Source organism: Citrus clementina, unplaced genomic scaffold (assembly GCF_000493195.1).
Source record: "Citrus clementina cultivar Clemenules unplaced genomic scaffold, Citrus_clementina_v1.0 scaffold_2, whole genome shotgun sequence".
Taxonomy (NCBI): Eukaryota; Viridiplantae; Streptophyta; class Magnoliopsida; order Sapindales; family Rutaceae; genus Citrus; species Citrus x clementina.
Window position 1 is genome coordinate 3,280,004 of NW_006262688.1, and position 15,847 is coordinate 3,295,850.

The 15,847-nt window shown below is 34.4% G+C and overlaps 1 protein-coding gene across 1 annotated transcript; it reads left to right on the plus strand.

Annotated features, from left to right (window-relative positions):
* Positions 1-3,121: 3,121 nt before the first annotated feature.
* Positions 3,122-4,772, plus strand: LOC112100800. Its single transcript, XM_024190635.1, has 2 exons — positions 3,122-3,151; positions 4,449-4,772. The coding sequence occupies exons 1-2, from the start codon at positions 3,122-3,124 to the stop codon at positions 4,770-4,772; spliced, it is 354 nt and encodes a 117-aa protein (XP_024046403.1).
* Positions 4,773-15,847: the final 11,075 nt, after the last annotated feature.

The following is a 15,847-nucleotide window of genomic DNA, read 5'->3' on the forward strand; positions in this document are numbered from 1 at the left end:
TGAACAACATACAATAACATCATAAATCCGCAAATAAAATTTAACTTTTAACTTTTAATTTTTAATATATTTTTTATTTAATTTTTAATTTAAAATAAAATTTTAAACCGGATCCGGATATCCAATTTTCTGGATGCATTTGCATCTGAAACTGGATTTGGATCCATGTGGATCTCAACTTTCCACGTCCAGACCGCATTTTTTTAATATGCGGATCTAGATTTTTCCGGATCCAGATCTTCAAGATCCTTGCGTATGCAAGGCGGATCCGAATTTTATTTCCATCCATGCCTGTTATGCCATAGAGTGTAATGAGCATTACACTATTACACCATATGTCATAATAGGGGTGTTCGCAGATCGGATTTTGCGGATTGGACATCAATCCATATCCAATTCACGATTTTGCAGATTATAAATTTTTAATCGAATCCAATCTAATTCACGAATTAGTGAAGCTCAATCCAAATCTAATCCATATGTCTGCGGATTGGATACGGATTTGACCCAATCCATCATTTGGCGGATTGATTTACGATTTAAATTTTTTTAATTTTGTCCAATCTACAAAGTAATTAAATTAAAAAAATCTAATATACAAATAATTTATTAAATAAAAAACTAATGTAAAAATAATTTTACTACCAATTAAATTTAAAATTGAATAAGATTTAAATAAATTAATTGTGTAAATAAGCTAGAATAATACTTTAAAAATTTTAAAATATAACACACCAAAAAAAAAATTCATTTGTTTAGATCAATACATGAAAATTAACTGAAATTATAAATTTAAATGTTGAAACTTGAAAGATTGGATATAATAGGAAGAAATTAAGAAACTTGAAGAGCCTAATAAGAAAGTAAGAAATTAAGCTTAATTACCACAAGTGGTGAAGTGAAACAGTGATGGTGTTGGGAAAATATGCTCTTTAAAAGCATATGTGTTATTTAATTGTAATAAACATTTTTTCTGATTAATAAAATAATGAGGTATTTTATTCAAATATCTTAATTGCATTAATATTTTGATCAAAGTCCATTTAATCATATTATATGTATTTATGTGATCACCATGTGGATTCACAGAAGACATAAATATAAGTTATCTTATGATTAAATAAATTTAGTTCGCAGTTGATAAATAAAGTTGGGCACTTTATTTAGGTATAGACTGTAATAAATTCATTGAATGATTTGTCTTAATCATGTATGAATTTATTGATGTAGTACGACTATATTGAACAGGATCACATATGAGATTTAATTAACCTTGAAATGACTGTCAGACTTATTAAATTTCATAGGCATTGATTTCACTGTAATCTTAATCTTGAGTTAGTATGATTTCATTATTGTAATTGTTATTCTATTTGAGTTACCAATGAGCACGACACACAATTGTGGCAAGATTACCCAGTATCTTGGTAGGAGCAATTATGAGTATTGGAGTTATAGATTAACAATATTGAATTTGTACAACATATCTCTTGATGGATTTGCGGTACTTGATCATAGAATTCTCTGGCCAGAGTGTGTCAACATATTTAGTATGTTGAAAATGATCATTAGAGAAAACCAGTAAGTATCAAAGAACAAGATGTTATTAAATTGATTGGACAGTTGAGATATCAATTTAATCAACGATATGGTACAAATGATTGTGCAGTAAAGAAATCAATGTGGCTTGGGACGAATTATTATTCGACCATACAATTATGGAAGTCAGTTCCAATCTTTTAGTGGAGTAGATTTGGAATTAAATAATTGGGCTAGTTTAATTACAGACCTAATTATTGTAGCCACTATTGTATGTTCCCAAATGATCCATGGGTTAGCTCATTTAATTGACTGCACCACTACTGGATTAATAAGCAAGACAACTAGTTATTTGGGTCAAAAGCCTAAATATATCATTTTGTGGGAGGCTCTATTTAATATGCTTGTATGTAAGGGGCTTTATGTTATTTTACAAGATGGGCCCCCTATAGAAAAAGCAAGTAACGTGGCTTTTGATTTTCATTATTTGGAGCCTAGAGTTTTCACTAAAGAGGGATATAAAAAGGCTTATTTTCTTTAAAAGAAAGAGAGCAGCCACTTTATACAGATCAGAGAAAAAGATTTTTCTCTCTATTGTTGAGAGAAAAATTTTCTCGTGGTAGTTGCTTTAGTGGTGAAAAAGGCGCCCAAACGTCAAGTGCAGATCAAACCTGAGTCATAACCTGGAAGATCATTGGTACAGTTCGTGATCTAACAAGCGTGATAGTGACAGTTCGTGATCTAACATGCATGGTGGTGACGGATCGTGATCTAACAGGAGTGGTGGTGACGGATCGTGATCTAATAGGAGTGGTGGTGACGGATCGTGATCTGGGAGCCTAAATCACTTTAGCGGAAAAAGCCAAATCGGATTTTCAAGGTAGGATTTCTAGATTACAAATTCTTATATATTGGAGCAATCCTAAAAGTTTTTATTAAATTTTAAAAACTATATTTTTCTCCAACAATTGGTATCAGAGCCATCTCATATTAATATATAAAAATATTGTATGAAATCAATCTTGAAATTTATGTATTAGAGTGGCACAATTTATTCAGATATATATTATTTGTTTAATATATGAATAAAACATGTTTTTGTTTGTCTTAATTCATGGTTAGATTTTCTGCTGTATTTTTCCTTTGGATCTGTAACAAGAGGGGTTGTTTATTATCACCATGTTTCCCTCTTGATTTATTTTACTGCAATAGAAATTTTGTAAGCCAAAATTGGTGTAAAAAATTTGTAAATCGCTGGAGAATAATCACGCGAGGACAGATCAATGCAACGAAGGACGGAAATTTCAGCGGCAACCAACGGTGCACGTCACACACGAAGCGTCTAGCAACGCGCGGCCGGCAGCACACGCTGCTAGCAAGCGCTCGCTGCATAGGCAGCAACTGCAGCGTGCGCGGGGCCAGTAGTTGCAGCGCGTGCTGCAACGCTACCAGCAGCGGAAGCAAAGGGCTTCCAGTTGCGCGCGTGGGTTTGGTGCGTTTCCAGCGAGGCAGCGGCGGGTGGCTCGGTGTTGGAGATGCGTCGGAGGTCGGCTGGCATCTGAACGGTGGCTGGATTGTGGAGATGGCGGCTAGGGAGAAGGAAAAGAAAAATGTGATTTTAGGGTTTTATGTTTTTTATCATGGAGGTCCCTATAGTTTCATATTCTTTCTTGTGGGCAAAAAATTTTAATTTTTTGCATTTAAGTTCAAACATAGTTTTGGGCTTAATGAATCCTAGTTTTAGGCCCAATTTCAATTGGGCTTAATGGATTAAAATGCATAGATAAAATTGAACACATTAAATTTATTTTTGGTCCAGAAGTTTTATTTTAATTAAAAAAAATTTAATTATTTATTTATATTCTTCAAAATTAAAGTTGGACCAATAATAAATTTAAAAGCCAAATTTCCAAAGACAAGCTTATGGAAGATGGACATTGACAAGAAGCCCAATGAAGATTAGGCTTAGGGTTAATGTATTTTTCCATTTTAGGAAAGTCATGAATTAAGATTATTTAATTATTTTTCTATATGCTATGTTTTGGATGATAACATGTCACGATAACATGTCATATAGGATAGGTAGTGCCACTCTATGCATAATGGTACATATCATTCATTAATTATAAATCTCATTATATTGTTTGAAATTTGCGTATGCTTAATAATATTGGATATCATCTAGATAATATTATAGGAAGCATGCAATTAACAATATGTATGTTTTAAAAGAAAAAAAAAACCAATTTTAAAATATTGAGTGGGAGAGGGAAAATTCAAGATAATTTTCCCACGAGTTCCATTGTTAGTTCAATAATAAAATTATATATATACCTCGACTTCATGATACGGTGATGCTCTCTTCGGAGGGTATATATATTAGATATTTTATTTGATGAACTTCTTCAAAGATAAAATATTTTTCAATCGATTGTTCACCCCAACGGTGACTATTGATATGAAAAATATCTAGATTGAAATAATGGTTATACACTCAACTAAAATTTGTTATTAACCTTCCCAAAGAAGCTCTATTAACAAATTTAGGCCCAAAAAAATAACGAGAATTATTTATCATGTCTCTACATGAAAGTAAATAATCCAATGGATAATTGGGTCTAGTAAGTGTAGCCATGATTTCCCCAACGGATAGCTTGTCAAAGCGGTACTAGATTATCGTTACAATAAATTAAAATGCATTTATGGTTTAATGCATTTTTGTCATTTATTGTGAATATTATTTCAAATTATTTATGCATGGATGTTTTATTTTTCAAAAAATATCTTCACTGAGCCCACTTACTATTATTCTGAGTCAAAACAAATTCACTGGAGAGAACTATATAGATTGGAAAAGAAATCTATTCATTGTCCTGACTGCTGAAAATTATAAATATGTCTTAACCCAGTCATGCCCTCCAGTTCCAACGGATGATGCTCATAGAAATCAGAGGAGTCTTTATGAGAAATGGCAAAAGGCCAATGAAATGGCAAAATGCTACATTTTAGCCTCGATTTCTAATATTTTGCAGACCAAACATCAGAACTTGGAGACTGCCACTGAAATAATGGATAGCCTCCAACAGATGTTCGGGCAGAGTACTTGCTCCGCGAGACAAGCAGCGCTGAAAGGAATTATGAACAGTAAAATGGGGAAGGGCACAAGAGTTCATGATCATGTCCTCAAAATGATAGACTATTTGAATGAGGCTGAGATGAACAAATCGATGTAAATTAAAGATTGACATTGTGCTAGAATCTCTGCCATAAACATTCAAGGAGTTTAAGGTCAATTATAACATGAACAAAAGAAACATGACCTTAACTAAATTGATGAACAAACTTCATTCTGCTAAAGAGATCTATTGTGCTGAGAAATCTCTGGGAAGCATAAATATTGCTGAAAAAGGTTCTTCTTCTAGACCTAAGTCAAAAGGCAAAGGTAAGAAGAAAGATGGAAAAAACAAACCGTCTACCACACAAGATGGCAAGCCGAAAGGCAAATGCTTCAAGTGTGGACAGAAATATCACTAGAAAGATGATTGCCCTAAGATTGTGAAATCAGGTATGGGAAATCTTTTTGTAATTGAGGCATGTTTAGTTCAGAATCCTATTGACACTTGGGTGTTGGATTCAGGAGCAACTAATCATATTTGTAATTCACTTTATTGGTTTCAGGAAACTAGGAAAATAAGTGAAGGAAGCGTCAAGCTACAGCTAGGGACAGGACAGTTCGTGTCAGCAGTGAAGACTAGATCTGTTTTATTATCTTTTAATAATAAGACTTTAGTTTTGAATAATTGTCTTTATGTTCCAAACATTAAGAGGAATTTAATTTCAGTAGCTTGTTTGTCAAAGCAAGGGTACACTGTAAATTTTGGATCCTCTGTTTCTATTTTTCATAATAAGAGACTTATTTGTTCTGGTACATTGGAAGATAATTTATATCATTTAAGTCCAATGATTCATTCTATGCATGACACAATGATCAATAATGATGAGCATACACATTTATCTAAGAAAAGAAATATTTCTTCCAACCAATGTTACCTCTGGCATTTATGTTTAGGTCATATCATCCATAATAAGATACAGAGAATGATCAAAGATGGGCTCTTGGGTCTATTAGAAAATGAATCATTGCCACTCTGTGAATCATGTTTAGAAGGAAAAATGACCAAAAGGCCATTCTCGGCCAAAGGAGTACGTGCAACAGTACCACTTGAATTGGTACATACAGGTGTATGTGGACCAATCAATGTACAAGCTCGAGGAGGTTGTGAGTATTTCATCACTTTCACTGATGATTACTTGAGATACGGTTATGCTTATCTGATGCGTCATAAGTCTGAAGCTCTTAAGAAATTCAAAGAGTATAGAGCTGAGACAGAAAAGCAATTAGATAAGAACATAAAAACACTTCGATCTGATCGAGGTGGTGAATTTCTCTCAGGAGATTTCAAAGAGTATCCGGTTGAAAATGAGATTATATCTCAATTGACTGCCCCGGGAACACCACAACAAAATGGGGTAGCTGAAAGAAGAAATAGAACTCTTTTAGATATGGTGAGATCTATACTTAGTTATTCGTCATTACCAATCTCTTTTTGGGGACTAGCACTGGAAAGTGATCGTGAGCACACATTTCACTTCCCTCGAAGAAGACTATATGAATAACTTCAAACCTAAGAGTAAGGTAATACTTGCAGAACTGTCAGGTGATCAGGTTGATATTCAACAACCAGATGATTAACACAGGATTATCCCTGAACAACCATCACTTTTAGAACCTCGTCGTAGTGGGAGGGTAACTAGGTTACCTGTGAGATACATGTTATTGGGAGAAACATATACTGCTATCTCAGATGAACATGTACAAGATCCCACTAGCTACAACGAAGCTCTAATAGATAGAAATGTTGAATTTTGAAAAAAAAGCCATGAATCAAGAAATGGAATCTATGTATTCTAATAAAGTCTAGTGTTGGTTAATTTTATAAGCAATAACTATCAATGCCAATGTGCAAGTATACACAACAAGTAATAAAGTGATAAGTAATCAAGATCGTCTCCACATGGATTGATGTTATTCAAAATGCTATAGCACTCACAATAACGCAACTCAACTTGAAACCAAAACAAACAATTGTCAAATAATTTCTATCATAATCAATAATTGAAATAAGAACTAAATAAGACAATATTGTAATGAAATAAACTAGATTAACTGTGTCTAAGATTCAATTGCGAATATAGTAGTTGAATGATCAAACTTTCCTAGTGGGGTGACTGTTGTTTACCAAATTAGCACTAGTTGTTAGAATAAGTGCTGCAGCACCGGGCAGAATAAATCGGCATCCTCAGCTATCGCATGTTGGAAGTCTCATACCTTTAAATCTACTAACAATAACCAGTTGCTCATATATTTATGGTACGACATTATAACCTTTAATCTTTCTACCCTACAAGGTGAACAACTATGTCTAGAGTATCATAAATCTTAACTTCAAGTATTGCCCTTATGAGATTCAGGATAACCTAATTCAGGAAACTCGACTTAGGAACAAGTAATACTCTAATAATGTCCACTAAGACATGCCCGTTTGCTGCTCTATCTTAACTGAAACTATTAAATGGGTGGTCAATCGAAATAACAGTTAGCTATTAGAGTAGAATGCTACAGCAATACCATAACCACATATAAGAACAGTTAAGAACCCATTGGATTATTTGTCACTCAACTACAAGTTAATTTAGTTCATAATCTGGATGAGAAAAATAAACATAAACATATTGGTCTCGGAATACATCAAATCAATTAAAGGAAGAAGATAAATATAAGTTGAGCACGGTGAAAATCAAAGCCAAGTAATTCTGCACGATTCTCCAATGTGCCGAAACAACACTCTTCAATTCTGATCTTCCTCTTCTTCGTTCCTTCTAATTATTCTAATGATAATTCCTTGCCGCCTTTTTTTGTGGTAAACCTCTCCTTTTTATATTGCAAATTAGGTTAAACCAAAGCCCATGAGCGTGCATGCGAGAAATTAGGAAACATGTGCTGACCCGCGCCTAAGTTTTCTCCTGCATTTATTTCCAGATTGCTACAGCACAAGTTGCTTTAACATCCTCAACAACATTGCATTACTCCCGATTGTGTTTTACTTCTTTTATGGCCATCTTCCTTCCTCCTCTTGCTCTTCTAATGCCCCAACATCCTCTCATGAATTTAAAACCTATTTTTAGCACAAATTACTATGATTCAAGCAAAACTTATTAAGACTCAACTAAAATGAATGTTTATGCAAAAGGTAACCAAAATGTAATAAAAACACCTTATTTATTCTCTAAGTGACCTTGATTCAAGTCTAGAATTGATGTAATAACTCTCATTTCCTAGAGTTATCACACTCCCAAACTTAAACCATTGCTTGCCCTCAGGTAATGACACATACTAACATTTCCCGCAAACAAACATGCACACAACTTTAGCTCTTTTATCAAATTTGCAAGGATTCTTCCACCTTCATATCACAATCCCAATCATACAAAATGCCCATAGTAAATCAGTTCTAGACTTAAGCTTATTTCTATCCATAGTGTGTGTGTGCTCTTTCGGTTGAATTCCAGATATGCTATAACATCACTAAGGGACTCATGAATTTCAGCAGTGAGAATACTTCATTTATAAATGGGGTAACAAAACTTTCACATACTCAACTGTGATAATTTTAGGATTTGACAAACTAGGGAATATTCAACCTCCTCATTGTAACATTTATCTTTCATGTGAATGTCAATCAATTGTAATTATGACACCCAATTACTCAAACCATGCCAGATCAGAGTTGTTGTAGTAGTAACTATAATGTAATCTTATCTAGAGGTATCTTTTACTTAAGGCTGAACATGGGGCTCATGAACAGACCTGGCAAGAGCAAATTGGTGTAGTTGGTTATCCAGGTGCTGGAGATAGTTCCAAAACCGATCGTTCTCCCGCTGCTGTGCTTCCGCACATTGAGTTATACTTATGCTGAGTGCCTGGATGGTCTGTTCTAAGCCAAGAGCTCGTCTTGCTCCTGTCACAGCAGCTGGTTCAGTGGTTGTTCCAGCACTCTCACCAGCAACTCTCTCAATGGTTCGTGCCGTAAAGGCACCATCATTCTTGACATGGTCATCTCTGGCGTCAAGACGAACACCTGAAACTACACAAATGCTGGTGACAAGTGAGGGAAATAGCAAGGCAGTAGTTCGGTGAGTCTTGACTGCACACTCTCGGATTTCTTTTGCAATGATGCTACCCACATCTATGGGAAGCCCTCGAACAAGGACATATAACAAAACCAATCTCTCTTGCGAAACCGTTGTAGTATGAGTGGTGGGCATGAGCCTAGATTTCAAAAATTTCACCCACACCTTAGCAATAGGTTTCAAATCTATCCTATTAACTACACGCTCTTCCTCGTTAGCCCATGATGCCCCTTCTATGGTAAGAGTTGTGAAAATAGTGGTCCACTTTTTTGGGGTCAATTTATCACGCAACTTGGCATACTTACAATTAATTTTAGCAGGTAAATTATGAAAAGCATTTATAACTCGGGAGTCTAATAGAACAAGTGTGTTTCTTACCCAAATGTTGTGCTGATCAGCGCTTACCAAATTGGTGTAAAATTCTTTGACTACTTGAAGCACAGGATCACGAGGGTGATTGCAAAACTCTAACCATCCTCGCTTTGCTGCAGCATTATGAATTGTTTGTACAATTCCAGTGAGTTGTTATGGAAATTGAAACCTTTTCTCTTTCAGAATCTTACGCGGCTCTATGAATTCTTCATATTTTTCTTCGGTGTGGTAGCTCTAGAAGCGTGACGGATCTTTGAGGTAGCTGGCTGTTTTCTTATACCTCGGCATTGTTGTAGCAATAACAAATTGAAGCTAATGTGCCTGAGAGTAAAAAGAGTAGAAGAGTTTAAGAATTGTTAGAGTTGTATTTGCGAAGGAGATAGGGAATAGTGGCGTAGAGCACTCAGCACAGTGACTCATTTTTATAATGGACTTTAATTTGAAGATAAATACGGTAACTAGAGATAATTGAGGGAATAAAATATTTGAATTAAATGTGCATATCCCCAAAATTATCGGCCAATGAAATTAAAGCTTTAATTTCGGAGATTTGTTTCCGCAATTTCTATCCATATCCATGCATCCATCTGTCACGATTTTATCTCCAACGGAAAGTGAAAGGCTCCAGCTTTTAATTTACTGTAACGGTAAAATTATAAATAGATCAAATTAAAGTGAATATAAAGAATGCAATAATGTAAAAGGATAAAAGTAAATGGCTAACATAAAAAAAAATTAAATAAGATGGTAAAGAGGGAGAGCTGTCTACAAAACCAAAGGATATCAAAATTGGTTTGAAGTGGCTGTCTCCCCAATGGGTTGCCTCCCATGGAGCGCTTGATTTAAGGTCATTTAGTCTGACATTCTTTCATTGCTCAATAGCTGGGTTCTTTAAGGAGTAACACCTCCTTTGAACAATCTGCTGCTTGATGTATATAGTGCTTAACCCTGTGTCCATTAACCTTGAATTCTTGACCTGTTTGTTCATCTAAAAGATCAACAGCTCCATGAGGATAAAATTTGAGCAGCTTAAACGGGACAGACCATCGTGACTTGAGCTTTCCCGAAAATAATCTTAGTCTTGTGTTGTGGAGCAATACTAATTGTCCAGGGCTAAATTGCCTGTGTTGAATATGCTTGTCGTGCCAGTGTTTCGTCTTCTCTTTATAAATTCTTGCATTTTCATATGAAAATAGCCGTAATTCATCAAGCTCACAAAGCTGAAGCTTTCTTTGCTCTGCTGCAGCATGAATATCCCAATTTAATTTCTTCAGTGCCCAATGTGCTTTATGCTCTAGCTCTAGTGGCAAATGACAAGCCTTTCCATAAATAATTTGATAAGGGGACATGTCGAATGGAGTTTTGTATGTAGGCCCATAGAGAATCATGTAAGTGTAAAGACCAATCATTCCTTATTGGGTTCACCACTTTTTCTAAGATCTTTTTAATCTCTCTGTTGGACACTTCAGCCTGACCATTAGATTGTGGGTGATATGTTGTAGCTACCTTGTGTTTGACTCCATATTTTACCATTGCTGCAGCAAAGACTTTGTTGCAAAAATGTGTACCCTCATCACTAATAATTGCTCTAGGAGTGCCAAATCTGGAAAAAAATATTTTTCTGAAGAAAAGCCACCACTGTTTTTGCATCATTGGTAGGTAATGCTGCAAATTCTACCCACTTGGAGACATAATACACAGCAACAAGGATATATAAGTTCTCAAAGGATTGGGAGAAAGGTCCCATTAAATCTATTCCCCATACATAAAAAACTTCCACTTTCAGTATGTTGGTCAATGGCATTTCATGTCTGCTAGTTATGTTCCCTGTCCTTTGACACCTGTCACAACATTTAACAAACTCATAAGCAACTTTAAAAATAGTTGGCTAGTAATAACCTGATTGCAATACTTTAGCAGCTGTTCTGTGACCACCAAAATGTCCTCCATATGCTGCAGCATGACATGACTCCAGTATATGGGGAATCTCTCCTTCTACAGCACATCTTCGTATTACTTGGTCTGGGCACAGTTTATATAAATGTGGGTCATCCCATTGGTAGCTTCTTGTTAGCTTAAAAGGCTATACATAATGTAATTTTGATGATAACAAACATATGTATTGAGTGATTTAATAAATATTGTATTTCACATTTTCACTAGTTTTTTAAGGATAATATTTATACAAGTGAATCAAGTGAAATCAAGATTGAATACACTCAACGGACAACGACAACATCAAGAATATCGTTTAGAGCTCAACGAACAAATTAGTGCGATAAATTCTTGTAAAGCCGGTATGATTTAATTGATGTTTGATTTAGCATTTGAGAAGCTCAAGAAATTAATTTAATTAAATACTTTTCATAAACTAAAAGGTTTTATTTTTATAAAGTAAAGTATTTTGTGGATTTAAGTAATTTGGACTTAAATGCTAAGATTTTAAATCTTTGATTTTAAATAAGTATTAAATTTTGGAGTTGGATGCTTTTACAAACATTTGAAATGTTTTGGGTCATACTATAATTTATAAATATTTTGGACTAAAGTGAAAGATTTTGAGAACTTTGAAAAATATAGGTATTATGTTGAAAAGGACCTTTGTACGAAACAAAAAAATCTTTGGGGCCATATCATAATTTTAAAAAGTTTGGGAAAGACAACTATTCTTAGGAAGTTCTGAAATTGGACATATTTGTAAAGTTTTCTAACGTTTTGGGCCATAATATAATTATAAAAAGTTTTAGGCCAAAGTGTAATTTTAGTGAACAGTATTACTGTAGCAAAATTCAAAAATAACAGTAATATCACTGTTCCTGAGCGGCGAGCCGGATAAACAAGCAGCTAGCCGCTTGGGCGCTGGAATTTGCCTATAACGGCTAGTTTTCGGGCTTTCACTATAAAAACTCAACTCCAACTTCATTTTAAAGATGAACACAAGCAAATATAAGATCATATAACATATATTGAGCTTCCATTTTGCAAATCATCATTTATTGAATCATTATTGAGCTATAATTTGTTATTCACTCTTATAAAGAGTTTTATTGCTGTGAATTTCATTTCTCATCAATTTGCGAATGTACAAGTGTGGAAAACACTTGGGGTGAAGAGATTGGGGATATAATCTCTTGTTGTAAAGGTTCATTGACACCTTGGAAGTCAATTGTAAATATTTGAAGCCTTGAGAGGCTTGAATAGTGAAATCATCAAGCCAGGTGAGCTTGGAGGCGTGGACGTAGGTGGGGATAGTCGAACCACATAAAAATCCTTGTGTTCGTTTTCTCTTCCTTTACTCTTTTAATATTGTGCTTGATTGAATTTATTGTTTTGATTTGATTAAGGCAATAGATTAAATTGTTGTGCGAATTGTATTGCATAAATTTTAAAATCTCAATTCACCTCCCTTCTTGGGTTGCATAACTTGCATTTCATTTGGTATCAAAGCGAGGTGCTCTTGTGTCGACTTAACCGTCTAGAGTTAAATATCCATGGCAACCCATAGTGACTCAACCTTTAGGGAAGGACAATCCACAATTAGACCACCGTTCTTTGACGGTAATGACTACCCATATTGGAAAACTAGGATGAGAATCTATTTACAAGCTTTAGATTATGAAATTTGGGAAATTGTTTGTGATGGTCCATTTATGCCTTTGACTAAAAACGAAGTTGAGGAAGATATTCCAAAAGCTTCAAGGGAATGGAATGAATTGGAAAAGAGAAAAGCTTCTCTAAACTCCAAAGCTATGAATGCCTTGTTTTGTGCACTAGATAAAAAAGAATTTCATAGAGTATCTAGTTGTGAAAGTGCTAATGAAATTTGGCACAAACTTGAAGTTGTTTATGAAGGCACGAATCAAGTGAAAGAGTCTAAAATTAGTAGGTACACTCGACAATATGAATTGTTTCAAATGGAATAAAATGAGAGTGTGTATTCTATGTATACTAGATTTACGGACATAATGAACACTCTAGGAGCCGTAGAAAAGACCTTTTCAAATAGTGAGAAAGTTAAGAAAATCATTAGGTCGCTACCTAAGGAATGGAGACCAAAAAGAAATGCCATTGAGGAAGCCAAAGATTTAAATGTATTACCTATTGATGATTTAATTGGTTCTCTTATTTCTTATGAGGAAGACTTGGCAGCCGAAAGAGGCAATGAGGAGAAGAAGAAAAACATTGCTCTCAAAGCCTTGAAACATGAAAGTGATGAGGAAAGCGAACTGGATGAGGAGGAGATGGATATGCTGGCTAGGAGGCTTAGAAAACTTTTTAAGAAATCCGGTGAGCGAAGAAAATTTAGAGACCTCAAGAACCGAAAGGAGAAGAATGAAGTAATCAAATGTTATGAGTGCAAGAAGCCTGGTCATATAAGAACGGAATGCCCTCTTCTCAACAAGCTCATGGAGAGAGCAATGGTAGCCACATGGGATGATAGCGATGAGGAAACAAGTGATGATGAAGAGCATCAAGAAATGACAAATCTAGCTCTCATGACAATTGGAGATGAATCGGATGATGAACTTGATGAGGTAAATGATCTTTCTACTTATGATGAATTATATGATGCTTTTAAAGAATTGCATGATAATTGGATAAAAATTAGTAAAAAGAATGCATGTCTTAAAAAGAAAATGGTAAAGCTCACAAATGAGAATGAATCTCTAAGTGCAAAAATTACATGCCTAGAATTAGAGAATAAAATATTGCATGATAGAGTTGCATTGTCAAATGAGAAACCTAGCACTTCACATGAGCATCTAGAATCATATGTAGATGACTTGAAAAATGAAAAGGATGCTTTACAAAAATGCAATGATTCATTAAATGAAAAGATTAAAGGACTAGAGTTAGATAATAAAATGTTGCATGATAGAATTGCATCATTTAAATGCAAACAAAGTATTTCATATGAGCATGAAAAATCACATGTTGTTGAATTGATGAAGGAAAATGAAGTGCTTAAGAAAAAGAGTAATTAGCTCAACGAAATTGTGTTAAAATTCACAAGTGGTCAAAAGAACTTAGAAAAATTACTAAGCACTCAAAAATATGTGTTTGAAAATGGAGGACTTGGGTATAAGCCTAACTTGAAACAAAAATATTATAAAAATTATTTTGTTAAGGCTACCTCCACAAGTAATCATAAGATTGTTTGTCATTATTGTAATGGAAATGGTCATATAAGTTTTAGATGTCCAATTAAGAGAAATGTATATTATGGAGTCAAGTGTATTTGGGTTCCAAAAGGAACCATTGCTAACACTCAAGGACCCAAGAATGTTTGGGTACCAAAGCACACAACTTGAATATTTTTGTAGGTACCACAAACAAGGAAGGATGAAGAGTTCCTTGATGAAGCTTGTGAGGATGATCATGGTCTAGGCAAAAATAATGAGGCAAGATGGTTTAATTGTTTTGGTAACAATTATTGCCTTATTGATTATAAGTGATGGTCTTTTAATCTTAGTAAGTATTTAACATTTCATTTGGTATCATAACATTAAGTGCATTAACATGAAGTGGATAAATTTATCTTGTCTATTTATTATGTTGAGTGGATCATGAAAAATTGATAGTAGTTTGAATTTGTGAAAGTATACTTGTATGTTTACATGATTGAATTATCATTGTGTTTAGCATTGAGTACTTTATCATGATGCATGGTTATATATATATGATGATAGCTTGTCAACTCATCATGATGAATTTGTTTGATTTTTAATGATTATGTAATGCCCAAGCATATAGAGATTAGGCATCATTTCTTGAGAGAACATGTTCAAAAAGGTGATATTGCATTAGAATTTATCTCTACGGAAAAACAACTTGCCGATATTTTTACAAAACCCCTTTGCGAAGAACAATTTTCAAAAATTCGGCATGAACTTGGGATGGTGAAATTTTCGCATTAACATCTCTATTTATATTATTGAATCTATTAAAATTGTTTGGAAAACAAAGGGGTCGTTGAAAATCCCAAGTCTGCACAAGCTGTAATGAATTAGTCATAACTCCTTCTAGAGAACTCCAAATCCAGCTCTGTAAAATTTATTGGAAAGCTAACTTAATTATATTTCCAACGGTATATAGTTTGCATGTTAATTCTGGCTCAATCAATACAGTTTTTATTCCAAATTTGACCTTTCTGCATTTTATTAAGTTTTGAATGCTTATATGCTTCATGATTGTATGCTTGTTGGATGGATTATTTGTTTGAATTAATTATCTTTTGGATGTTTAAAATCATGAATCATGCATTAAATTGGCTCTTGAGATGTTTCGGGATCATAAAATGGTCACGAAATTGATTAAAATTGGCCGAAAATTAACGAAGGTGCAGCTAGATAGCAACCAGGCGGCTAGCCGCTTGGAAATCTCCCCCAACCCGTGAGCAAGCGGCTAGCTGCTTGGTCACGGGTGTGGCAATATTTTTTTTGCTTCTTCTGCTTCCTTTGTTAATTTTCTGCACATGCTTTCTCTCTCACTCAAAACCGTGAGCAACCCATCCATTTTCACCTTCATTTTCTTCCATTTTCATCCATTTTCATCCCCAAATCAACCATTCAAACTAATACCCATGCATTTCATCTTCATTAAACACTTCTCCATCATGATTTCTTCACTTGTTTTTCATCATTTCATCATTGTCTCTCACGCGTGAACAGTACCTCTCCATTTC

What these genes read in the sequence shown, in the direction of transcription:
- LOC112100800 (XM_024190635.1), top strand. Translation starts at nt 3,122, where the DNA reads ATGGCGGCTAGGGAGAAGGAAAAGAAAAAT. An exon ending in GGGAGAAGGAAAAGAAAAAT is followed by an intron (nt 3,152 to 4,448) that starts GTGATTTTAGGG and finishes GTCTTAACCCAG; the next exon opens with TCATGCCCTCCAGTTCCAAC.